Consider the following 27,505-nt stretch of genomic DNA (forward strand, 5'->3'; position numbering starts at 1 on the left):
AAAAATGCAAATATTAAGGAGCATAACTCAACTGGGGAGATAACTCAATTCTTTCCTTTACATGAAAATGTGACATAAATAAATTAAAAATAGCCAAAGTTTATATTTCAAAATTTTATTTTGCTAATATTTCAAGTGATTTCCATTCCAAATAGTTATATGACCTACAAAACACTATATTATTGAAAAATAATACAAACATTTGAATTTTAATCGAAGTTATCTGCAGATAAATGACAAAAATCTAAATCTTGTCTCGTAAAATCTATACATAAATCACTGAAACCATTATGAATCCAGATTATTTGAAGAAGAGTTACAGACCTTTCTACATTCTTTACTTTCCTGAAACTTTTCAAAAATTAAGATAGCTGTATATATAGATGAAATAAATATTAAAAAGAATAGGTCACCATGCATTTTAAAATTTTACGAGACAGACTATATCAAGGTAACCAATATCAAAAATGTCTAATAAAGCTGAAGTTAGCACCAAAATTAATCTAATATGTTGCATATTTTTGGCTGTTTTTCTATTTAAACATTTAAGTAATACAACTGCTTACTTCAACAGACAAAACAACATCTTATCAGATGTTTGATGCAATACATAGTATTAATATACCTTTTTTAAATATAAAATGCAATAACTTTAGCTGTCAACTTCGCTTTTCGAATAACTAATATTTGCAGGTACATAAAACAACATAACATATTGTTAAGTTGAAAACAGTATGTTCCATCAGTTACATGTTTCAAGATTATAAATATGGTAGTATAAAATATTTGCAAGTAAAAGCCATTAGAAAAACAACATACAATTCTGCATTTTAGAGAAAAAAAACACTATATAAATAGACTTACCCCACCCACCAGCAAAAATAATGCAAAATCAAAAGGAATTGAATATAAATTTGTTACTTCAAAATTTTGTGATTCATTACAAATTATGACTTGAAAGTAGTGTAGTTTACAATAAATGTTACAAATAAAATGACCTTAGTTCTATTACAGCTGTTTTCAATGAAAACTTATCAATCCAAACTAGAGAAAATTGGCCCAAAATAAGTATATTTTTCCTTTTTGTTTTTCAGACCTCAGTAAAAAGATTATAGCATTTACATTACTGACATGTTCTTTTTTTACCCATACTGCTTTCAAATGTCAGAATCTAAAGTAATCAAAAACCATGCTATCATAATACTTAAGCAACCTCTTTTAGTCAAAATTACCCCAGACATTCATTAAAATATGTCAAAATTAGTATGAACCACAGAAACGCCTGCGGGTGTCTACCCTTGCCTGTAATTGATTGACGTTTAACAATATGCAATAGAAAGTGTTATAAATGGTTCTTGACCTTCTTACTCACTTACTGATAGTAAAGAAATGTACAAAGTTTTAAAGCAAATAGATCTTATAGTATTCACAAACAGGAGCTGTCTGTTGACAGCGCACTTGACTATTCGAAAAATTGATGGAAGTATGGGGTCAAAATATTACCAGAGATTTGCAGACAAAAGATGAAAAATAAATTAGACAAACAATGTACCTGTTTTTGTGGATTTGGATAAGTCTTGCAATATATGGCAATATGTGATCATGATGGTAAGCAAGACTGTTCAATGTTTCAAAGCCATATATCAAACAGTTTAGACAAAATATGGAATCGCATGTGAAACTTAACTAATTTCTTTCTCACAAAAGGGCCATAACTGAGCTAAAGTCCTTGTCCTAGTTACCGTATGTAGTCTTGTCTACATACATATATTATGATGGTAAACAAGTGGTAAAAGTTTCAAAGCCATTTGACAAACAGGTTAGGCAAAATATAGACTGGTATGAAAAATTTAACTGATTTTCAAGTCCAAAAAGGGTCATAATTCTGGCAGAATAGTTGACAGAGTTATGTACTCTTGTCTGCAAATGGAGATCATGATGATAAGCAAGTGCTCAAAGTTTCAAAGCCACATGTCAAACAATTTTGACACAACGTTGACTTGTACGAAAACTTCACCATTTCCAAGTCCAAAAAAGGGCATAATTCAGCCAAAATAGTTGACAGAGTTATGTTCAAGAAATTCCAATTTTCTAGGTACACAAGGGGTCATAATTCTGCCAAAACGTGACAGAAGTGGGAATTATGACTCTTGGCTATCTAATGATAAACAGGTGAACTAAGTTTCAAAGCTGTATTTCTTATAATTTCGAAGAAAAGAAGAACATAAGCCAAAATGTTAACCAAGACCAAAGCTGACAAAGATCAAAAAATGATGACAATACCTTGTAGATTTAAAAATGAATCATATTTACCAAAAAGAATTCAGAACTATCTTTTTAATTATACTATTAAACTAGGTACAATGTAAATTCTGAAATCTCCTGGACTTTGAACTGAATTCTCCTGTATAGATGCCCTGGAAGTTTGGCGTGTAAGCATTGTTATGATACATTTGTATCTGAGTCTTTTTTGCACTACGTTTGCAGTAAATTATCCAAAGTCTACTAACAGTTAGTTTGAAGCATTCAGAACTTGCTATTTGCTTCATAAGTCTTTTCGTTTTTCAAATTTAATGTCTCAATCTCCACTTGCATATATTTCCTAAGGTCTTCTTTCATGTCATGGTTCCAGCTCAAGTATTATTTCAACAGAACAGAAATGCCCGAATGTCATGGTTCCTACATATCTGAGGTACTGTGGTAATGGCAGCTCACTGAAATGAGACTAATTATCAACATTAAGATCAAGTAGGAATATTATAAAATTGAGTTAATTTTAAATACTAAAAGCAGGAATGATGTCATATTGTATGACTTATGCCCCTTCAGAGTGCTTATAAAATGAATTAAAAAAGTTCAAAAGGGCATAACTCTGAATTTAATGAAAACTGAAAGTTATGAACTGATATAGCTGTAATAATGTTAAGTCCCAAAAAGGGACTTAACTAAAAATAGGGTCAGACAATAAGCACATGTCCACTTCATACTGATGATGTATTCAAAGTTTCATTTGAATTACATGAAATATGTAGTACTAGTAGAAGCAGAGGACACAATGTACAGATGTGATATAATAAAAAGGGGCATAACTCAAAAAATAATAATCTGACACTATGATTATGTTTGCTTCATGATATATTATACCAATTTTCATTTGAATATGGAAGCTGTTGTACAGATCTATGTAATATTGTCAAGTCAAATGGGGAATAATTAAAAAAATAATTATCTGTTCTGATAATATGCTAATGTTCATTTCATGTTGATGAAGTATACATGATTCATTTTAATTGGATGGAAATGGTACACCAGAATGTACACCAGAATGTGGGACTGATGGGCAGACAGTTCAAACAGTGTTGACACTATATACCTCATTGACCAATGACAATGGGGTGTACATAAATAAAAGTGACCTCATCAAGATGTATGACATGCAATGAAGGACCAGGCCAAGTGTAAACATGTTTTTTTAACAACAATACACTAAACTGTTGGGTGAGACAGAAGTTTTAATCACATTTTCAACAATACACAGCTTGAAGGTATATGACTTACATCTATATATCAGCTGGACATGTGCAAAATGACAACAGCACATTTTATGTGAAAGAAAACTTCCTCATATACATGATCATAAAATGAAGACTGAAGTCATATATGTCTTTGGCATATCACACCACAAATAACAAAATGAGCCGCGCTATGAGAAAACCGACAATGAACATGGTGTGGGTTTGCGACCAGCATGGATCTAGACCAGCCTGCGCATCCGCGCAGTCTGGTCAGGATCCGTGCTGTTCGCTAACAGTTTCTCTATTTGCAATAGGCTTTGAAAGCAAACAGGCAGGCTGGTCTGGATCCATGCTGGTCGCAAACCCACTATGTTGGTTTTCTCATGGCGCGGCTCAAATATAAATCACTATGAATTAAAGTCACAACTCCGGCTCTTCACAATTTATCTAAAGTTAATTTTAAACTTAGCAAATTTCTCTCTTCTGTATGAACCTAATAAAGGCAAAATGAGAAATAAAAGCTACCTTTTTACGCCTTCAAATTTCTGGAACAGTAGCTGAATGGCTGCAGATTACAGACAGTTTGCTTTCAGAGAAAATAGCATCAACACAGACCATTGCTGCAAAAAAATTAGGAATGTTTTTAAAATATGTACATTATATCTAGACATAATTCGTTATACATATGACAGGACAATTGTCATCTTACATCCAGGGTGTAAGACAAGAGTTTACCAGCACTAAAGAAAACATCAGAGACTCGCGTAACACAATCCAAAGTTTTTTGTGCGAGTCGGTTGGTAGGGATTTTTTTTTTTGTATATAATCATATAGAGAAAAACATTTCATCCGAATGTCCAGGAAAAAAAGTTGGGTAACAGCGATTTTCACAGGTAGGTCATGTTACCACAAACAAATGATTTTTAATAATAGCCTAATAAGAATCATCAAGGTTGTAACAGTAGCACAAAAAATATGAAAGTCAATGCAAATGTTATACATGTTATACTAGAGAATATACCAAGACTGTATGTAATTCACACTTCTGTGTCAAAACTGAAACGAACTTAACAAATCCTCGGTTCAAGAAAACTTGTTCAGATATAAATTATTCTAAATTTATTGACATCATAAATTTTCATTGAGTAGCGAAAACATATTACAGAAGCATTCCATCTTTTTCAAAACATAACAAACATTAATATAAACGCAGACATATCATAAAGCATAGATAAGATGTACCTCAATCTATCAAATTAAACCAATAACAAACCTTTTGAGGTCTAAAATAACTCTTTTCACAAATACAACTTATTTATTTAACATTGATGCTTACAAATGGCGCACAGATGCCAAAGGGCTATAACCAATGCAGTAACAGCTTTGTACATATAACATGTAGCTTGTATTAATTTTCAATATCAATACATAAACAGTACTTGTAACAGTCCCAGCTAGTAGTTTAAATTACATTCAAATTTGAAGAATTATCAATTACTATATTCAACACAATTCATATATTTTATCAAATCCTATTTTAAGATCTTTTTTCATCAAAATAATATGCTTACGACTTCGTGCTGCAGTGCATCTGAAATTTTTGGTTTGGCCTTTGGGGAAAGGAAGTGGCTAGGGATCCGGTAAACGGACCTCAAGACCTGGAGTCCACTGGAGTCTAAATATATTTATCTGATAAATGCCTCCGATTATGTACAGCGTACAAATTCCTATTTATAATTTATCGAACTTGCGATCCATTTTTTCAAGGACTAAAGAATTATAAATACTTCTGTTTCCTGTCACTTACAAAGCATTTAAAATGACAAGTAAAATACGAGAGCAAACTTCTGAAATCCTCTTTGTAAATACCATTCTCAGCATTCATATTGATTACCGGACCTCTAGATTCCAGGTCTAGAAGTCCGGTTACCGGACCCCTAGCAACTGCCTTTGGGAACATTGCCTGTTTTGTGGTACTGTACCATTTGACATGCACTTCGATTATATACCTGTAGAAATGTTTATGAATTTATAAATAATCTCATAAAAATTTCTTCCATTGATTTTTTACAAGCAAATAATAAAACACCTACCTAAATCAAGCGTTTTGTGGACAATCGTTGTTTTCGATGCCTACTTTTTCTATATCATCTGATCATTGTACATGTCGAAATGACGTCAACCCGGATGTTTTGGGCTATTCACAGCATATTCAGAGCCGGCAGGTCTTGTTAGCACAATAGATGATAATTTTTTGGCGCCCATCGTACCATATGATCACTCGATAGACTGTTAATTCTAATGTGAAACGTTTATCATTGTTTATTTCTTTTAAATCGGCATTCGCAATGTTTTTTCATGGGCGCCGCCATTGGATCTCGTTGTAAGAGAGTAGACGAGAACTCCGTAATTTTTTTATAATAGAGAACTATTGGTAAAAATTCTTTATGTATTTGTCTTTTTGTTAATGGTTTTATTAAATGATATTCAAAAATGTAAAAAATAAAATAAAACTAAGTTCCTGAATGAAAATTCCGGAAAATACCGACATCGTCCGATATCTGCCGAAGTGATATGCGCTATTTATGGATCGGATACCTTAACTAACGTATTTGCGTTCTTATATACACGCCAAAATAAGATTCTAGTTTTCTCTGGTTTAAACCGGTAAAAACCAAAAAAGAGGCACTGATACACTTATTTTCAATGTTTGTTATTTAAAAGGGAAATCACTCGTGCTTTATCGTTTTGGTAAATTATACCTATTGCCTCCCTTTTTAACGTTAACATTGTAATAATGACAGGCCTTTACATTATACACACTTCATTAGAACATTGTATGTTGTCACAGTGAAAAATGTTTGTAGAAAAAATTTTGCGTTTTAGCTATAGCAATGCGATAATGTTTTTTATCCGATTGCATGATATATTAACGTATTTAGTAAATAGTGGACATGGTGTACATAAACTAAAAAATGTGAATTTTACATTAATTTGCGGTAATTCAAAAACGATTCTTCCAAAGAAACTTCGTTTAAGAAAAACGGAAGATATCTATGTGGAAGTGTTTATTTGTAAATTAAAACACAGTCCATATGGATTTTAAGAACGACTTGATTTTTCAACTCATAAAGTTAAAAATCTAGCAACAGAAATGATTTCACATTTACAATGGATAATTGGAAATAGAAAATTGCCTTTCAAAGATTTAAACATTCATCTAGTGGATAATAAGTCGGATACGTGCTTTGGAAAAACAAGATTTCGTAGAGATAATTATGGACACATGATTCCGACGGATATTTATATTTATGTAGGAAATCATTTTTGCGTTAAGCATTGTATAGGCACTCTTTTACACGAAATTACACATGCATTATTAAAGTTTAACGTATTTCATCAACTAGACTGGTATATAACATGCTCTTTCTTGATGTCCATTTTTTCACGAGAAGCAAAAGTCAAAGAAAATATTGCTTTATGTCCTTTTGAAACTGGGGTTAATTTGATAAAAATAAACGATTGCTCGGAAATAGTAATCGGTTAAAACAATTATAAGCTTTGGCGTTTATCTGTTCTAAACTTCATTAGACAGATAATAAAAGTACATGACTCTGCAGTTCAGTACATTAAACGTGAGGCCAAAATTTTGTTACAGCACTTTTCCTAGTTCGAATCAAGTCAAGGGTAAAAATATCTTTTTTATTTTATTTTAGTTTTTTATAAATAGCTCTGACACAAAAAGGATATATAACTTAACATTGATTTTATTGAAAGTAACAATTTGCCAAAGGATTTGGGGTTCAGACGCTTTAAATGTACATTATTTGTAGATTGTCTCCCTCGATTTTATAATGAAGGAGCGAGAGGTTATTTTACAATATTAGTGTCATTGTTGGTCTCAATTAGGTCTGTTTTTTTTTGGTTCCTGAAACGTTTTTTCTATTATTAGTATGTGGTTATCATTTTTTTAGAATAACCGGTTTCAATTGTGTTATGGACCAATGATTCTACTGATTCTACTGTTCCATAAAAAACCGAAAACGGCTTTGAACTTAATACAGTTTCTGCCTTTAAAAGATGCTTTCTGATATAATGCGGATAGTGTAAAGCAGCCTTATATTTTTTCAGTTTTTCGCTTAAATTTTTCGGGTTACCGAAACCTTCACGTTTTGCCATTTTGTAATATATATATATATAAAAGTGTTCTATGAAAAAGATACTTAAATAGATCGTTGTCAAAACATGTAAAAAAAACCTGGCATTACACAAATGTATCCGAAACCACGAATTAAGTTTGCTATGTAAATATTGAACCTGAAAATGAGGTATGTGTTATTTGAACACTGTAACTGGCCTTAAGATATATTTCTGACAAAATGTCATCGGTTTGTTGTCACTTGTCCGCAAAATGTGTTACATATATTTACTAGTTCAGATTTACTGTTTCAGCGCTTTTATTGCTGTTATTTATAACGATTGATTTGTTTTTCGTTTACCATAAATTGTATTTGTTAATTTATGTCATACTTACGTTTATATAACTAATATTTCTGATTAAATAAAACATATCTAAGTGATTTACCTGTTATATCTGGTGTTTGTTATTTTCTGCCGTGTATAACTAACTCATACCCAACTTTTTACTATTTAGGCGTCTTATCAAGCTATCCGCAGAGACTTTCTGATATCAAACAGACCTGTCATTTACATTGAAATAAAGAAGGATTAAATTTTGTTTTGACCATTCTTATTTCCTGCTTTGATATTTAAATGTATCACTGTTCCTACCATAAAATTCATTTTCTAATCTTTCCATTTGTGTAATTTTTCTTGCTTCCAATTTCATTTGATATCAACCATAGTATTTCCCTATGTAACCTATATAAAATGCGAGCAAACCACGTCTTCCGCTAACTTTAAAGGACATTTAACACTGTTTCTCCTCTGAAACAAATTTTATCACTGTTATGACGTGAAAGTATAACAAACAAAGAGAATGATAATGCAAAAATATCTAAAGTAATTCAATAGCATTTTGCTTCCATTTGCATTTAAAGATGACTAAAAATGCATTTTAGCCACTCTGTCCAAAATGCCCGAATTATGTTCGGTTAGCTGATAAGAGTCTCTGTCTTGCTTTAGAGTCAAAGATGTTAGAATTATTATAGCTGGAATACAATTGTTTAGCTTAAGTTTTTTGACTGATTGTTTAAAATATTGCCTTTATCGCATTTTGCGTTACATATCGTTTACTGTGTACTGCGGTCAATGTCACAAACACATGTCATCGTTACGGTCAAAATGTAAATTGTCGCAACCACATGTCACTGAAATATTAGTCTTAGAATGTAACAGATTGTTATATGTCAAAAAACACAGTTTATAGTTTTGTGAATTTAACATCCACGCTACACTGTGTCTGACAAAATATATTGGTTGCATTTTTGTAAAAAGCGGAATAAATGAGATATTAGTGCGTGCGAAATAAAAATAGTATAACGTTAGAGTTTCAGTATAGATATTATAAACAAAATCAGAATTCTTACTGGCTTTAACAGGGGTTTCCGCAGTTATTTATCAGAATCGGACTAATGCATAACAGAATAAATCACATCTATATGAACATACAACTGTATTATTTTTACTGTTATTATATGTATTACAAGATTGCTATATGATAAAATTGACTGATAGATAAATTTAGGACTACTGAAAGTATATAAAATATACTACTGACACATAAATTTCGAGTACTTAATTTTAATTATCATGTTTACGAAGCTTGCAGTCGAACAAATAGTTGTTCAAACTATTCTAAGTCTAAATATAAACAATGGACTGACATGATATATCTTTTAACTTGGTATATTTTAATTTAAAATGGATTTTTATATTACAGTAATATTGATTAAATTAAAATAGCATATAGCAGGTTGGCTTTTTTGCTTAGTATATACATGGGTGTCATGTGTTTCTGATTAACAGCAAAGTGTCAAATATAGTAGCTGTCAGCATGATCATACCATAAAACTTATGTAAACACAACAGGTATCCGCGCCTGTATATGGGTCAGTTAGAAAAACTTTATAATGAAAAGAAAATGAACTAGCTTTTTAAATAAATCGTCAAATTTCAATCCTAAATCAAAGGCCTGAATGGCCTGAGTCGGCTAATGATTGATGTACTGACAGTATAGTCTACCAGTTTCAGTTTGTTTTTAGTTTTTTTTCTTAAAATTTCATAACACAGCTCGATATTTACCCAAAATATTATATCCGGATACGATTACACTTTTCTCCAGTTTGAACAATATATTTTACAAATTGTGATGATACGAAGACATTTAGCAGCAATTGGCAGTATCTGACATTGAAGTTTAAGGTTAAATTACCTCTTATTTAAATCTTTTCATAAAAAAGTTGTTTCATTTCGCCAAACATAGACGATCTACTTTCGATTTCAAAAACTACAAGAAAATACAATTTAATGTTTCGCCGATTTGTTTATTTCTCGAAAAATAAAAATTAAAATCATTTTTAATATCTGTAGTAACTAAACAAACCAGTAAGAGCTTCTTCTTCCGATAATTTATCCGTTTACTGACTGCAAAATTCATGTGTGTGTGTAGAAACCCACGCGAAGTTTATAGAAATCATACGATGCGTGTATACGTTCAATGTGGGAGAATTAAGGCTGATCGGGATCGGCTATGTTACCTAACGCATCCAGATGATTCAGATTTTGTTTTTAAAAAAGCATTGTGTGCATTTCTGTTATTTTATATACGTTTAGAAATTATTAGACATGCGTATTTGCATTATTTCTATACGTAATTTACGCTAATACGCATCTTATCTGGAGCCCTGTGGAACTATTTTTTGTCTTTCGCTGGATGTTACGCAAGCTTTGTAAGCCTGCGCAATTCATAAAATGCACATTTATGCTTAATGAGTTACATTCGAGTATTGCACAATTACAAGTCATAAATATGACAGATTACATCGTATATTGGTCATAGCAAAGGGAATTCACGCAACTTAATTTCATTCTTGCAGTGAACTGTTTGAAGTTTGAGAAATCTAATGGAACTACATCGCTTCACTGTGTTATTTGGTCCATTTAGACTTAGAGAATCGCTGGATAGCAAGGACTCGTCAAAACGATTACATCGTTTAGCCGACTCAAAAATTATCCTATAACGTTGACGTTTTCGGAAATAATTTGTGAATACTTCTGATCACAGAAATGCGAATGTACATAACTGCATGCAGTGTGCTCTATTCATACTGATATACAACCAGATGTTCCCCCTTGATGAAAGAAGACTTTAGTTTGACATGTACAAGGCGGTTATACTTTGGAAAACGTTTTCTATCAATAACATATAAGGTCATTATAAAGTTTACTAATGCTGGTTTGTATCTATAACATTGTGAAGTCATTCTTAAAATAGAAAGGTGATGTCATTCTAAAACTAGAATTCAAAATGACCATTCTTGAGCAGGCGCATTCTTGATGCCCTAGAGACGGATATACTACTTGTAAGAATATTTCCAATGCATAATATATAACGCAATCAAAGAATAACGTAGAAATATAAGGTATTCCAAAAAGTCACAATTTCACTTATGTTTGTTTGAGTCCTAGATTATATTCGTTTTTGTTATTGTTGTTTTCGTTTGATTTAGTCCTAGATTGTTTTCCTTGCGTTTCTAAGCCGAAACTCCAAAGTTTTTCTCTAAAATTTTATATGAAATACAACATTGCTGATGAAACACTTTTTTACAACATTTTCCACAAAACTTAATAAAAGAATCAGAGCTAGAATGAACTTCCTTTCTTTTTCCGCAGGGGTTTTCCTTCAAGGATGTAATGTCATAAAAGACCAAAACAAAAATTACACCATGTCAGAAAACTTGGACAATAAATTAGGTATGGTCAATAAATATGATCAGCGGAAATGACTTTTCAATCTGAAAGGAAGACTCGAAAATTAGTCGGAAGTGACATGACGTAAAGGAAAATATAAATTGCTGAAATAGTCAAATTTGATTACAAAAGAAATCAATAAATAATCCCGAAATTTAATCTAAACATTAAATATTACTGAATGATAGGGAGAAAACTGAAAAACAATTTGATTTTTTAAAATTAATAAACAGAGTTTAAATTATCTACGCAATTTTTTTAACTTAACGAAGTTGTAGCAAGTGAAAAATTATAGTGATGGAAAGTTATTCTTTTTTGACTGACAAATATGTATTTCCTGAAAATATCGATTCTAACAAGACCCGATTTGTTTTCCTATTAAACAAAGAATGTTAAAAATTGTGTGTTATTATTCAACAATATATTTTTCTGATGTCACAATTATTACGTCATAGCATTAGACGGCATAGCGGACCTCTTGAAAAGAAATCAACAGAAATCAGGCAATTGAGATAATGATCCTCGAAATAATATATATCAAACAGTGTTTTACTTGTGAATAAAATTATTGTTTGTCGTTAATGTACGTTTTATAACAACTATATGTATGTATAAACAGTCATCGGTTTTCGTTGAAATCGTTCATAATTATATATTCAGCACGTAGGCGTAGCACTTAGTTTCATTTTCTGTAAAGAAAAAGAAAAGTTGCTTTAAATCAATTGCTAGAAACATAAAACAATATGATACAATACAACAAAATTTCACGACTAGTACATATTTTATGTTAAAAATGACGGCTTCTTAAAATGTTATATTAAATTTTGTAAGTTTTGCGAATATTGTCGTTTTAAAAAGCTGACTGTATTTTACAATTTACTAGAAACATACTCGTACCAAACATATTCTCTTACCGTTTTAATTCAAAGAATAGTAATAAACGGAAAAAATATAGAAAATAAGCAAATATATAAAGTCAGGATATGTGTCATAGCAATATTTTATGTCTACAACTTTTGAACAAAATAGTGAAGGTATTAACTCTTTTTTTTTCTTCGTTATTAAAGTTTGGCTGAAGAAGTTCACTACATATGCTCATTAAACGATCAAACACAGTGCCAGTCAGTATTCTGATTAATTTACTGCTCAAATTTGGTTATGTCTTTGTATATGCCATCACTTCTATGCAATGATCCGATATATATTTTCAATAATCACGTAAATAGAGTTATCTAAATGGTAAGAAAATAATTCTACCTCATCAGTTAAGTTGTGATAATAAGAACATTCCATCCTCGGTAGAAAGTCGATTTTAGACAAAATCTCAACATCGGTCCACAGCCATGGTAGGAACACTTTGTTTATAATCATTACTTTGAAGTGGTTAATATAAAGTAATCTTTTGCGGTCACAAATATTAACAAAAAAAAAAAACATTGATGTAGACATCAAAGGGCGCCATGTAATTCAAGAAGAAACAAGTTAAGTCACATATTTTAATAACAACAGTAAGAAATTCACAAAGTATGTATTAAATCAACACAGTCAATACATGAAAACAGAGAAGAGCGTTATAAAGAAATGTATTATTATGCAGTTTTAAAGTATTATTGTGAACATTTCAAAACTTGCTTTTAAGTTTACTGTGACTAAGAAAATTGTTGCTATGAAAGACAATTGAAGGTGAAAGTGAAAAAAGTTTACCTTTAACGTAATAACTAAAAATATAAACATTTATATATAAATGAATATTTATTTAAAAGACTTAATAAATCAATGAAATGAACAGTATCTTCCTTAAAACATAACCATGTATCAATTCAACATGAAATAGAGAGACTGTCCAAAAACATGCTGTACAAAACACAAATCTTTAATCAATGAAAGGCGCGCTAAAATAGATCAGTGAAGTGTACGCAGTTATTTTTAGCGATAGATTAGTTCATTTTACGAAAAAAGGTAATACTCTGTTTTACAACGCAATACCGAACAGTTTAGCTGTTGTTTTTTTAGCTCATCTGATTTTTTAAAAAAAGAATGATGAGTTATTGTCATCACTTGATCGGGGTCGGCGTCGGCGTCGGCGTCGGCGTTGCCTGGTTAAGTTTTATGTTTAGGTCAGCTTTTCTCCTTAACTATCAAAGCTATTGCTTTTAAACGTGCAACACTTGTTCACCATCATAAGCTGACCCAGTACAGCAAGAAACATAACTCCATTATGTTTTTTGCAAGAATTATGGCCCGTTTTGGACTTAGAAAATATCAGATTTCTTGGTTAAAACTTGAGTTTAGACCAAAATATCCTAAGATACGGCCTACTAAGAGTAATTCGGGTCATGGTTCTCTTTTAACTTTTTACAAAGTTTTCGTAGGGGTGCAATTTTGTTTCGTTTTTTCTACGACCAATAATTACAGCAGTGACCTAGAAGGCACTTTTGTACCTAGAAGACCTTAAGCGATCGGCTAATCACAACTTATTCATGTGATACGCTGACCGTATTCAGCTCTCTCTGTAAATTGATATATGTTGGTACACGTTGTATTTGAACAGGATTTAAGCTCGACTATACGAAGTATGGAGAGCTGTCCTACTCGACATGGCGTCAGCGTCCTTCCGCGTCCGCAATTTGGATGAATTTTTGATGCACTTTCTCTTTATCTTTGTTATTACCTGATGGATTTACTACAAATGTAATAGTTGTTCCTCATCATCACCCACATCATATGGCAGAATGGCTATAACTCTTGCGCCAGTATTTCATGAATTATCCCCCCACCCTTTTTACTTATAATTTCAGGTTAATGTTTTGGTGCACTTTCACTTTATCTCAGGTATTACTAAATGGATTTGATTCAAACTGAAAGTAGTTGTTCCACATCGTCTCCCACATCATATGACACAGGATCCATAACTCTGGTACCAAATTTAATGAAATATTCCCCATTTTACTTCTGATTAAGGTTTTGATGCACTTCCACTCTATCTCAGATATAAATAGTTATTCAACATCTTCACTCACATCATATGACACAAGGGCCATAACTCTTGCAACAATATTTCATGAATTATCCCACCTTTTTACCTATTATTTCCGGTCAAAATTTTGATGCACTTTCACTATATCTCAGTTGTTACTAAATGTAACCTTATCACCCACATCATTGACACAGGGTCCATAACTCTGGCATCAATTTTTCATAAATTATGCCCTCTTTTACTTAGAGTTACAGGTTAATTTTGATGCATTTTCACTATATCTCAGTTATTACAAAAATGATTTGATTCAACATGAAATAAAGTGCATCACTCTTGCACCAGTATTTCATGAATTATGCACCCTTTTTGCTTTTGACACAGACTCAAGCTATTATCCAATATCTTCATCCACATTGGAGTCATTAAACACTCCAGTGACACCTCCAGCTTCATCAAATATGCTCAGTTTCACTACCCAGCATCGAAATAGTCCAGCACGCTGTCTCCTGTGACAGCTCTTGTTTATTATACTTATAAAACTTGCTTAGCATTTTTAGATATATTGATAACCAATATTCTTGCTAAATATACTGAGCGAAACGTAGCTTTCTAACTGTAAACAGCGTCATTAAGGATAAACTCTTCATCTGACTTGTCTTATTTGTTATTGTATTGCCGACTCAAAATAAATCTAATCTTATCTTACATTTCACTCAGCGTTGCACAATCAGCAGAGTGAAAAAATAGTTAACATGTAATATCCTCTATTTAATTCTTATAATAAAATAAATACGTATTTCGAAAAATTATTATTATGATTAACTGCTATCATTAAAAGCATTTCTTGAAAATGAATTTAGAACATCTTGAAATAGAATTAAATATATGAAAAAATATTTATATTTAAACATATCTAATATTTAATTTTATTGCATCCTTAAGCAAGTACGAGCGCTTTTTAAGGATGTCCGCCACTTTGAAAAATGTTTTTTCGAATATTACATTTTAACAAAATTTACGCAAGAAATAAATACTAATAATCTATCATTTAAGAAAACAGATTCTATATGTTGCAACTAATTTATTTTAGCTGGATTGTGATGAAAGCTTCAAGCTTATTGTAACTACTCTAGAGTCCGCTTCCTGGTAAAACCAGTACTGGTGTCATATGAGAAGTCATGGTCGTGACCCATGTTGGGCTTTAACCCACGACCCCTGGATTGATCGGCCTGCACCTTATCCAATAGACCACCGCTCCCCTTACAACTTAGTTTTGATCGGAATTTGCCTGAAATTGATGTTAGATGTACAAAGTAGTAGGGCTCGGTAGTTTCAAATATCTATTTAAGTAGATAAGATTTGGTTCCGATATTTTTCAGAATGATATATGATGATAAGCTACACTTGTGATAAAAGTTTTTAACATAACCTTTTATATTTTTATAAGAAAGTATGTATGAAAACATATAAAAACTAAAAATGAGTTGTTTTTTTTTAGATATATCTCTTAGACGTACGGTGACCCAAACTTTTTCTTTCCATTTTAGAGTTTAGAACATTTTTTGGTTGTCATTTATACAGCAAAGTATTTTCGAAATCTTAAAAGTTTTTTTTTTGTAGATGAAAATATGTTTTTTATCCATTGAAAAAAGTGGGTAGGGTAATTATATAAGTAATGAAAGAGATTTGTTAGTGACATCTATTCTTGTAAGATACTGATATCAAAATATATAGTGGCCTGTAAGACATGAATTTCCTATAATATTAAGTGGGATATTATATGTTTCATAAAGTACCCCCATATATGAAATTATCTTGATTTCAGAAATACTTAAACGGTGGGTTAAGATGACGCTCTATAAAATAAATACGGGTGTGGTGACATGTGCCTTTTCTGTTCTTCTTTGTGTTAGAAACCAATGTTCTTCAAGCTCATGGAATATGAAAAAAATATCTTAACTGTAGAAAACATTTGATCCTTCATCCTAAAATCATTTTATGATAAACTTCAAATCATTTTAGGATGTCAAAAGTACGTTGAATGATATCTCAAAATAGGAATAATACTTTCGCTCAATACACAATCTCTAACGTTATCACAAAATACTTCATGGTATCATGAAAAGAATAAAGGAAATCACAAAATGAATAAAAGGTATCGGACAATAGTGAATAAATTGTAAAAAAAATGGCTCCCCTCTTTGAAATAATGCACAGAATCTTTAATAATGATATTTAGCATGTTATTTTTCTTAAATCGGGTGCGAAATTAGCACGTTTGTTCCAGATATTAAAATACTTTACCATCCTTTAGAAGCTGAAATTTATCTGCTGAGACAAGAATTTCGTCCACTTCTAGTTGCAAAAATGATGCTATAATATGCTGCTTATTTTTTCTGAGCTGATTCATCAGAAAGCCTGCGTACAACTTGGGAAGCATGACGGTAATCAGGAGGCTTCTTGTTTCTTGCACACCTTTGAATATGACTTGATAGAGTGGAACCAATAAAATGGTTGATATTTTCCTTCGGAAGCCTTCAAGATCCTCGTTTGATGCAAATCTTCCTTTAACATGGAACTCGACATTTTCAAAACCAGGCGCTAAAATGCAGTATGATTAGAAAACAGTCAATTTATTTCGTTTTTGAGAAGTATATACAAAAACAAAGATCCAGTAAATTGTCAGGCACACCCTTAAAATAAAGCCAAATAGCTGTGTATGAATTGATATAAATATTATAGAGTAAATAAGTTTTCCTGCTAAGTAATTCACTGATAAGGAAAAACGCAAGACACGTTTGTTAAAGAAATGCCCATGTATACTATATATATATATATATATATATTATATATATATATATATATATATATATATATATATATATATATATATATATATATATATAATATACATGTATTTGCTCAATAACATGATAGAATACAGAGGTAGTAATAGCAATAAATATCTTGCAATTTGGTTCTGAAAGGGCTATAAACATTGTCGACACATCACTTACATTCAAATGGTAATTGAGGGATATATAAGTTTACGGAATAGTTTTCTACAATCTTTAACTTTGGACCTATGTTAGTTTAAGATAAAATAGCAATACTTAGATATATTTATCATTAACTCATCTATCATTTCTAAAGCAGTGTTTCTCCCGCTATCCTGGTCAAACGTCATTATTAAAATTATTGGTGAAGTGAGACACTAAACTGTGGTCGGCCTGTATGGGTTTAAATCGTAATCATCGTTACTCTCTTGTTCACGTCTTTATCTTCAATACCAATGAAAACGTGGCATATTTCCAGTATATGTACAGTGTCTGATCAAAACTACAGTGATCGGATAAAACGTACATCAATTATATGGATGAAAATAAAGCACCTTTATTATAAAAGCAGTGAAACACATAAGAACGCGATTTCAGACGAAAGGTTCACTAAACAGATATTACATGTACAACTAGATATCAGTTGATTCGGGAAGTGTGCACTTGTGTAAAAAAATCAACGTCTGCAAACTAAGCCTGGTGAAGAGGGTAATGCTATGCACATATAGCAACTGGCTACAATTTATAAAAGGTGCCTTTTGATAATTTCACGTACAATTCTCAAGGTGTTTAAACTTCTCTCTGAATATGCGTTAGAAGTAAAAAAGAATATGCAAATATCACTTGTATTTATGGTGGTTTTCTACTGGCAGTACCACCAAAAAAGGTACCAATATATAAAAGATCAATACAGATAAAAGCATATCTGTAAGTTACAAAATTTCGGTGTATAATTCATAAAACAATTGCTTGGAAACTTGAGAACTTTTTATGTTCTAATATATATAAAGCAATAGAATACAATACTCTAGTATACTGTATATGAAAATAAAATGTAACGTTATAATACTCTCTACATTATGATAAGAACGTTTTGAATAAAATAGATGGATTTATTTTGTTTAACTAGAAAAGAAATCCTAGCAAATGTGAGTATTGGACCTGTGAATATCCATTCTGTTAATTTAAGATATAATTAACGACATCTTCAACTCATTCTGCATCCCTTGTAAAAAAGAACATTATCCTCTGCGAGGATATATATGTCTTAGAGAAAACAAAACAAATTCTGTGTTTGCAAAACACATTTTCAAAGATTCTTGTGAAAAATATATGCCAAAACTAAATATATTCTATTGAATATGTACAGAATATCAAAAAGCATAGACTCATATATATAGGGATCATACTCCGTATATTTCCGCCTACATTATTGATATCCTCCGTATAAAGTCAGATTTTATTGAACCATGTATATCAATTGAAAGTATAGGGTTTCAAAACCGCTAAGCTACAAAGCTCCGAAAAAAGTTTCATATTTCTTCCAAAACACATAATTCAAAAGCATACATCGAGAGAAAGAGACTCATCGTTTACAAATACGTTCCGAATGTGTCTAAAATATATTCATATCCATTATTTCATACATCCACATTTGTCATCATCGCGTTTTATCTGAGACATCAATATTACGTAGGGTAAATCGTTTAAACACTTGATTATGGAATGAAAAACCTACAACGCTTTTGAATAGCCTCACTGCCATTTAAACGTTCGTTATGGTATTAAAGAAGATGCTTTATTTTGAAGTACACAAATGAATTACTACTGTAGGTATAATTCATTCACATCTTCAAAAATTGCTGTGTTACATGTATGTAGTGTATTTTGAAATATTACTAAGGTAAAATGTTAACGCAACCGAGTTATAATTCATTTGAAAACTAATAGTACACTGATGATAAAGGCCACAGGAAAATGACGTATTCTGAAGTATGAAGTTTGAAGTATGAAATTTGAAGTTTGAAGTATGGTTTCTTAAGTCAAAAGTATGAAGTCAGAAGTGTATATTGTGAAGTGTGAAGTATGACGTGAGAAGATTGAAGTATGTATTGTGAAGTGTGAAGTATGACGTATGAACTCTGAAGTATGAAATGTGAAAGCATTTATCCAAGAAGTTTGAAGCATGAAGTGTGAAGCATGAAATATGAAGTCTGAATTAAGAAGTGTCACCACTGGTCTTTCGTAGTAAATAGTATAGCCATTCCATACATAAACTAAATACATTACCAGGTCGCGTTGTTTTCTTAAAAAAGTGCAACACGTCGTCTTCCTCGAAAAGACAAACGTATTCCGCTGCAAGTTCTAGAAGATCCTCTTTTTTGAGCACACGGAAAATTTGTTGAACATACAGGATGTTATAGCAGTCGACAAATCCTTTCTCTATCAGTGCATCAAACATAGCCCTGGGATTTCTTACGTCATAATCAATAATATCTAGAAGTAGAGAAAATGTTAACAACTTGTTTGTCATTTCTAAATCACACAACCTATATTTTTAGATCACATTTATCTAACAGAATTACAATTTAACAATTTGAATGTTAATAACTCAAATTTTTGAAGCATCATTTTTGGACTTATAAATCGTCTGGAAATTATCAATAAAATAATTAAGTAACGAACATTTTTGACAATTCCCCCTACCTGGAAGGGATTATTTTTAGAGAGGGAGGGTTAACGCTGTTTTTCAGCAGTATTTCATTCATTTACCGGCGGACAGTTACCCTAACAAGTGTTCCTGAATTCTGTACCAGTACAAACCTGTTCCCTGCAAGTAACTGCCAACATCTCCACATGAATCAGCGGTGGAGGACGAATGATATGAGACACAATGTATTTTATCAAATCGTCACAGAGAAGATACGCCTCGCCCAGGGCTCGAACCCGCGACCCCGCGATCCGTAGATCTGCGCTCTCCCTATAGAGCTAAGCGGGCTGGCACCCGGGACGGGAATATCCCTCGAATGAAATCATACGGTGTCTATATATGTCACCTTTGCAAGAGCTTGCTCACAGGTAGAGGATTTTAATAATAGAAATATGAATATTACTAAAACTTATTACAACAGGATTACCTGTATTATAAACTACAGAAGGTATTTCTTATATTTTACAACAGATCGTCCACACTTCTAAAGAAATGCAACACAAACTTTAAAACGCTTCTAAATCTTGGTCTAACACAATTTCTCCGAGGGAGAAAATATATAAACTAGAATAGATATTTCAATCAAATATTTGTAAAATGTGTTAGTACGTTATCAATAGCGAATACAATGCGAAAGTCATAAAGTTGGTGTTGACTCTTCATATATCTGTAACTGTATACATGCACAGAGTGGCTGATCACATGTACACAGTAACACAAACCAATGCAATAATAACAGAAAAGTAACAAACAGACTCAAAACATGCATGAAGAAGGAACACAGCAGGGTAATGACTTTTGAACGACAAAAATGCAGAAAAGTTTAAACTAGTTTACTGGCGCCAAACCCTTTATGCTCTACTATGTTCCTATACAAAGTAACTCCCCGCCAGGCGATCCCCAACGCGAGAAACAATAACCACAGGAACAAATTGCAAAACACATAATAGTGTTCATTTTAAGATTCCTAAATCAAAACTGTAAAAAATTATGTTTTTCTATCTTAAACTTGAATTTGACAAACTTCTTAGAGTATTTCCATTCCATATAAAGTTTATTGCTCGTTTTACGATCTAGTTATTTTTGATTTTCAACATAATTGAACTTTCAGTGTACTTCCAGATAACTTATATGTTTTTCCGTTCTTTTTGTAAAGTAAAGACTTTGTCTGTCAGTTCACAAATTTAAGTCCCATTTCATCATTTACAGACAACTACGCCACCGTTTGCGGTGCGGAGCCTATACTACGTACTGAACTAAAATTACTGAATTTAAGTAAAATGAAAATAGCATAATGAACGGTAGTGAACAAAGTTATCTTGATCGATAAACTTGGATTATTTTACTTCGATGTGCTTTATGTGACACCGACCAATTTTAGGTTACATGACGAATGTCGAGGAAAAACCTGTTAGTCCTCAGACGGAACATTACCCATAACGATACTTTGTCCATGTTTTTCAAACTGACAATATACTATACAATTCCGTAAAAATGTGGTGCAGCCGAAGTAGAAAAAGGATGGTAGGTTAAACGTTTTGACAATGATGAAAGGCTACAATATCTATAACAAACATAATTCATGTCTTAATAATTCAAAACATTTAAGTTATTTCAGAAAATATTTCGTGCATATGGTTTTAATATTGACGCATTGGAACGGTGGGCTTAAATACATTTAAGAAGTAACTCTTTTAGCAAAGATAAGTTTTTTGTTTTTTTCATCAGCAATAAATAATTTATTAGCATGAAACGTATTGCAAAGGTTTCTTTTATAACCACTTTAAACCTTTGTGTAGATTACTATACTTGTATGTTTAGAAGCAGCAGTATAAGATTCCACAGCAGCGTTAACGTTCATTCTCTTTCCAGAGAAATATTTTTGCTTGCATCTTAATTGATGTTTCTAAAGAATGCCCTAATTTTTTTTTTCAGTTATAATAAAGAACTCTGGCGATTCGATTACAAATAGCATGCTTCAGTAATTGTAAAATATATAGAAAGGCATATTACAAAAAAGATATAATTACGCTGACATATAAGTAAATTTTACATTACAGTGAAAATCACAATCATATATCAAAGCTGATAGTTACTATCTCAACAATAACGCAAAATCATTTCACTTAGATATTACTGTAAGAACTGCAAGACGACGCTTGCCTGTAAGATGTACCGAAGTTTGGTCTTGCACCTGGAAATATATGTATTCAACATAGATTTATTAGAAGAAATTCTATTAGTTTCAACATTATTACATCAATAATAAAATGTAAATATTTGTTACCTTTGAAACGGTATTTTAATTCGTTCAGGTCTTCCTCGGTAATTTTTTTGCAGATATCCGTGATAAAATTATCGAATCTATATTGACATGGATCTGGCATAGGAGGTACACTATGTACTCTGGAACTCAAAGCCATGACTGAAAGAAAATGAATCAATAGTTTATATAGCTTTACTACTAGTTAGTTAAGTTACCAATATATCGCCTTTAAATATTGTCTATGGAAGTTAAATTGAGAACATCACGATACCATGTCTTTTTAAGGAGTTTTATAACATGGTTTTGTAAATTGATTTAAATATTTCGTATCATTTATTATCTGAGCAATATGTGTCACAATGTATGCTAATTGCCGAAGGTATTAAAGGATAATGCCGGTGTAGTATTTCGACCCCCATAGAATAACGACCCCCCCGGTCATTATTCTATAGAAAATGTAACTCCTTTCCTGTAAAATATTGTCTCCCCTTATAAAAAACTGACTCCCTTTGAAAACTTTATAGAATAACGACCCCCGGTCATTATTCTATAGAAAAACTGACCCCTCCAAGTAAAATACTGACTCCCTAAAGATGACTCCCTTCGAATCTCATAGAATAAGGACCCCGGTTATTATTCTATAGAAAAAGTGACTCCTTCCATGTAAAATACTCACTGCCGAAATTACTACATTCGAACTCTCATACAATATCTATTCCCGGACATTAATCTATTTTAAAAAGTTACTCTTTCCGTGTAAAACACCGGCTCCTAAAAAGACTTTCGACGATAATATCTATTAAAAAGTGATCCCCACCAAACCTAACGGACAATTTTACTAGATCTACAACTCTAATACCCTCCATTGCCAATAGTTAACATTTTGATTGTACTACTACTACTGGTGCCGCTACTTCTATTGCTATTACCACATGTAGTTCTTCTTCTTCTACTACTACTACTACTACTTCTACTACTACTTCTACAACTGCTACTACTGATACTACTATACCTGCTTCCACTAATACGTCTTGTACATCTACCTCTTCTTCTCCTGCTGCTGTTGTTGCTGTCACTTATTCCTCTGCTGCTGCTGCTGCTGCTGCTACTGCAACTGCCACTACCACTGCCACTACTTCTTCTACTACTACTACTACTACTACTACTACTACTTTCTATTGTTGCCGCTACTTTACTGCCACTGCTAAGTATTGCAACTTCTATTAATACTAAGTTCTATGCTAGCAGTTTCTTGTGCAGTTTTATTCTGAAGAATTACTTCATACCGAGGTTTGCAGGGATTATTGACACTGGTGTGTTTTGTGAACGTATTGTGAATTGTTATTTTCCTGAAAAAAATTGTATACACCAAGATACAGCGTCTAGAAATAGAATCCCTTTTCCCGTTGCGGAATGCTCTGATTTCTGTGTCAAGTGATGGTATCTGGGGCTAATGGTCAAACGGAAGGACGGACGGACGTACAAGGGCAAATCTATATGCCTCCCTCCCCCGAGTAGGGGCATAAAATGCAGCAATTAGGCCTAAGATACATGAGTTATCACTAAATTTGACCTAATGGCCGGGGGTCGTTTTTTTATGGGAGTCAATATTCTTCGTGAGGTTCAGTTTACTTCCCGTGGGGGAGTCATAGTACTATGATCTGGAGGTCATAATACTATGACCGGGGGGTCACTTTTTCTATAGAATAATGACCGGGGGGTCATTATTCTATGGGGGTCGAAATACTTCATTACACCGGCAAAGGGAATTTTGCTGCATCTAGACATATATAGAAACACTAACTGGGTCCTCAAAACACTTTATAACGCCCAACATGTTTTTTTATTAAAGTCATTTCAGTTTCAACGGAATAAAAACTTTTTTCCAAAGTAAATTTAGCTTTCGGTCACGATACAAAAGACCCATTGAAATTCAATTAGACAGAGGGTTCTTTTTATCTATTGTCTGTAAAAGCTCATCTCTATACACAAACAAAAGGATGAATATCAAACAGGGAAAGTCACCTTCTGAACACGCTGCCTCCCCAAATCTAAACCCAATACGCGGATGCACACACGACAAACACATTCACGCACGCGCGAACGCACGTACACACATGCACACACGCGCGCATACAAACACACGTACACGCACATGCGCGCGCGCACACACACACACACACACACACAAACCATGACCACCGCTGGGGAGCTTAAACCACCCAGCTTCACTCTTACCCCCACCATGTTCCAAAGTCACAGGACAGTGCAAATAAAAATTATCGCCGCCGGGTGAAACGGCAACAGAAGGCATGTAATGTAAAACACAAAAATGCTCTTTTCATCTTTTGTCCGAAACAGTTCAGGTGAACGGCAACAGAAGACATGTAATGTAAAACACAAAAATGCTCTTTTCATCTTTTGCCCGAAACAGTTCCTGTGTGCCTAGACAGAATAGCCCCTGTACTTTGTGGTCAATATTTTTAAATAGACAAAAAATCTTTTCATCTATTGCTCAATACAAAGAATCATTCAATTTCGATTTTTCATCTTTTGTCAGAAATAATTCCGCTAGGTACTGTGTGTCCAGAGAGAGTGGCGGTCGTACTTTATGGTCAATAGTTTGGAATAGACAAGGAATCTTTTCATCAATAGTTTATTAATGTTTGTTTTTATTAATGTATAATTTAACTTTGTCATGTAGTTATGTTGGGTTTTATTTTTTTTTCTCTACTTCATATTGAAGAAATATGTTTTCGATAGATACCCGCCGTATCATTATGATCAGTATCTATGTACATTAATACAAATATATGCTATATTTGCGCTTTTTGTCACGTTGACGTTCGCGTCCAAACGGACGTGACGTCGTTTGTATTGTACGTAGTTATTTCTGACGAAAGATAATAGGTAAGGGTAAAAGTCGAAACTAGTAAAGAATGTGATGTCTTGGTAAATTTAAATCCTTTTGATGTATAATTTAATCTGACTTTTACTCTATATTTTGTCTTAAACTTCATGTAATCTCCCTGGCTGGGGCTGTGAATCTGACCCAAAATGTGAGCGACCACATCCTAGATAAGTATACAAGTCAGCTACGCATACCTCTGTAAAGAGATCATGAAATAATTTTAAATTTCAGTATGACAAGTCTTAAAGTAGATTCAGCACAATCGTTCCTATTTGTAATATTGTAGTTTATACTAATTTATTTTAGGTCAATTGTGAAAGAAGTTTTACACCTTTCATTAATCACTCTTGACACCTCATTCCTAATGGAATCCGTCGCCACGAGGGTATTGGAAAAGAAGCAAGTTTCCCTTTCAATGCGTCAAGCAAGGTACCATTTTTCACCTCTTTGGTATGACGCGGCCAGAGATCGAACCCAAACTTTTATAACATTGTGAAATTATTCTTAAAATATAATGATGATTATTATGATGATGTCATTGTTAAAATTGATTCAAAATGACCGCCGCACACCTCCTATAATGTTCTTTTTACGCATTCGCAGTCCTGGTCCAAACTTTTCCTTACAATACTCCTGCTAATATTTCGATAACAGCAACGAAACCTCGTCTTAAACTGTGTTTTAATGAAAGATTAGCAGCTACTACTTAGTTTTACCATTGTACTATAGATTATATAATCAATTTTATTATGTACCTTTCAAAGTGCATCATTTTGTATTGTAAGAGGCAAAATGGCCCCTTCTTGCTGTGGCGCATTTGGAATGCACGACTCTGAAGCAATTTCATTAATTTATTAGCTCGTCTTTTCAAAGGATATGTAGAGCTATTGCATTCGCCCATGCGGATAAAGTCAAGTGTCTGTGTTACTGGCTATTGACTTGAAATCTAAATAGGTGTTGATTATCCAAGTGTACGCCAGGAGAGACAATCACTATGTTTGAATTTGACAGAATTGTGTCCCTTTAATTGTAACATAGGGTTTTTGGATAAAGTTTCTGAAAAGTTACATATTATTGTCACTATTGAGGCTTTTGACTTGAAGCTTGCAGTAGTAGTTATCATAGTCTGCGCCAGAAGAAACAACTTCCATAACTCTATTTGGGTTTTGGTAGAATTATGCCTCTTTTTAAACTCTTTAATTCAGAGTCTGGCACTGAGAAAGGTCGAGCGTGCTGTATTACGGACAGCTCTTGGTTGCATTTGTGGTTTCTGAGTGGTGGGTCCCAGGTGCATTGGAGCAAGCGGTGGCACAGCTGATACAGTCTCTTAGAGTCCTACTTATAGAGCGGCTATGTACTTAGTTCTATCTATGTATAATTGAATTGTAAACTTACATGTTTGCATATAGATAAGACTCAAATACTAATAAACTTTGATAATGTGGCAGCTGACCTAAATCCAACCGACACTGAATTTTTTCCAATACAGGTAAATCCAATATTTGCTTTACAATAGATCTATGACGGATTATTTTTGAATATCCCTGTACTTATTGGACTCAACTGCCACATTATCAACAACAACAACATTTATTAGCATAATCGACATATATATGCCTGTGGCTAATGAACAGTATACAGTTCTTTCAAATCATGCGTATAAATAATTTGTAATCAAGATTTCAAACCCTTAACAAATAAATTTCCTTCAAATATTTACATATATTCCATTGGACTCTTTTCTTAGCAGATGACAACAAATTGTCAAACATTTTCAGATTTGGCCACGATGTTTTTGGCAAATATTTTGAACGTAAGTTTTTATATTTAGGACAAGTCAATAACACATGATACTCAGATTCTATAACATTTAAATTACAATTTTGACATATTCTTTGATCCCTAGCTATACCACTATACCTTCCAGTTTCAATAGCTAAGCAATGTGAAGACATTCTAAAACAACTGAGTAATTTTCTTAAGTAATCATTATCAACATTTGTGAGATATGGTTCAAACATAAACAGCGTTTTAAATCTTGAATAATATTCTAGTTTTGGCATGTTTGTAATACTACCATGCCATTCCTGTATAAACTGGTCTCTTAACCGTTTTTGTAGCATTGGAAAATAGTTAATATTTGGCGCTATATGGTTCCATAAATATCCATATCCTAATTGTTCTAAAAGAGTTTTAACATATTTGGGCCAGTTTGTGCATCGGGGAGAATTGACATTGTTACATTGGTCTCTAAAAATATCAGTCATGATAGAATCTGGATTATTTACAAGCTTTAACCAATATTTTAGAACTCTCTCTTTACACAGTATTGAGAGAGGATACCTTCCAAGTTCCCC

The 27,505-nt window shown here is 32.5% G+C and overlaps 1 protein-coding gene and 1 long non-coding RNA gene across 3 annotated transcripts; both read right to left on the bottom strand.

Moving 5' to 3' along the window:
* Nucleotides 1-99: 99 nt before the first annotated feature.
* LOC123563100 (uncharacterized) lies at nt 100-5,590 on the bottom strand. The gene is made up of 3 exons (XR_008370734.1): nt 4,789-5,590; nt 4,041-4,135; nt 100-2,714 (listed from the first exon to the last, which is right to left on the bottom strand). It is a non-coding gene; the product is annotated as an uncharacterized LOC123563100 (long non-coding RNA).
* A 5,313-nt stretch (nt 5,591-10,903) lies between these two features.
* Nucleotides 10,904-22,395, bottom strand: LOC123552428 (uncharacterized). Of its 2 annotated transcripts, none has more exons than XM_045342090.2 (4): nt 22,259-22,395; nt 19,551-19,757; nt 16,729-17,025; nt 10,904-12,136 (listed from the first exon to the last, which is right to left on the bottom strand). In XM_045342090.2, exons 1-4 carry the CDS (start codon nt 22,392-22,394, stop codon nt 12,096-12,098), a joined length of 681 nt encoding a protein of 226 aa, XP_045198025.1. In that variant the 5' UTR covers nt 22,395; the 3' UTR covers nt 10,904-12,095. The 2 variants fall into 2 exon arrangements, with proteins under 2 accessions (XP_045198025.1, XP_045198024.1); XM_045342089.2 differs by lacking the exon at nt 10,904-12,136 and adding an exon at nt 12,143-15,712.
* Between the last annotated feature and the right edge of the window lie 5,110 nt (nt 22,396-27,505).

This window comes from Mercenaria mercenaria, chromosome 4 (assembly GCF_021730395.1).
Source record: "Mercenaria mercenaria strain notata chromosome 4, MADL_Memer_1, whole genome shotgun sequence".
In the NCBI taxonomy this organism is placed as follows: Eukaryota; Metazoa; Mollusca; class Bivalvia; order Venerida; family Veneridae; genus Mercenaria; species Mercenaria mercenaria.

Excerpts from the sequence above, each read along its gene's own strand:
- LOC123552428 (XM_045342089.2), bottom strand. The coding sequence starts at position 22,394 with ATGGCTTTGAGTTCCAGAGTACATAGTGTACCTCCTATGCCAGATCCA. Across the intron at positions 17,026-19,550 it reads TAAGAAAACAACGCGACCTG|CGCCTGGTTTTGAAAATGTC; the intron begins GTAATGTATTTA and ends ACTGCATTTTAG. Across the intron at positions 15,713-16,728 it reads ATTTCAGCTTCTAAAGGATG|GCAAATTCCGATCAAAACTA; the intron begins GTAAAGTATTTT and ends CATCAATTTCAG.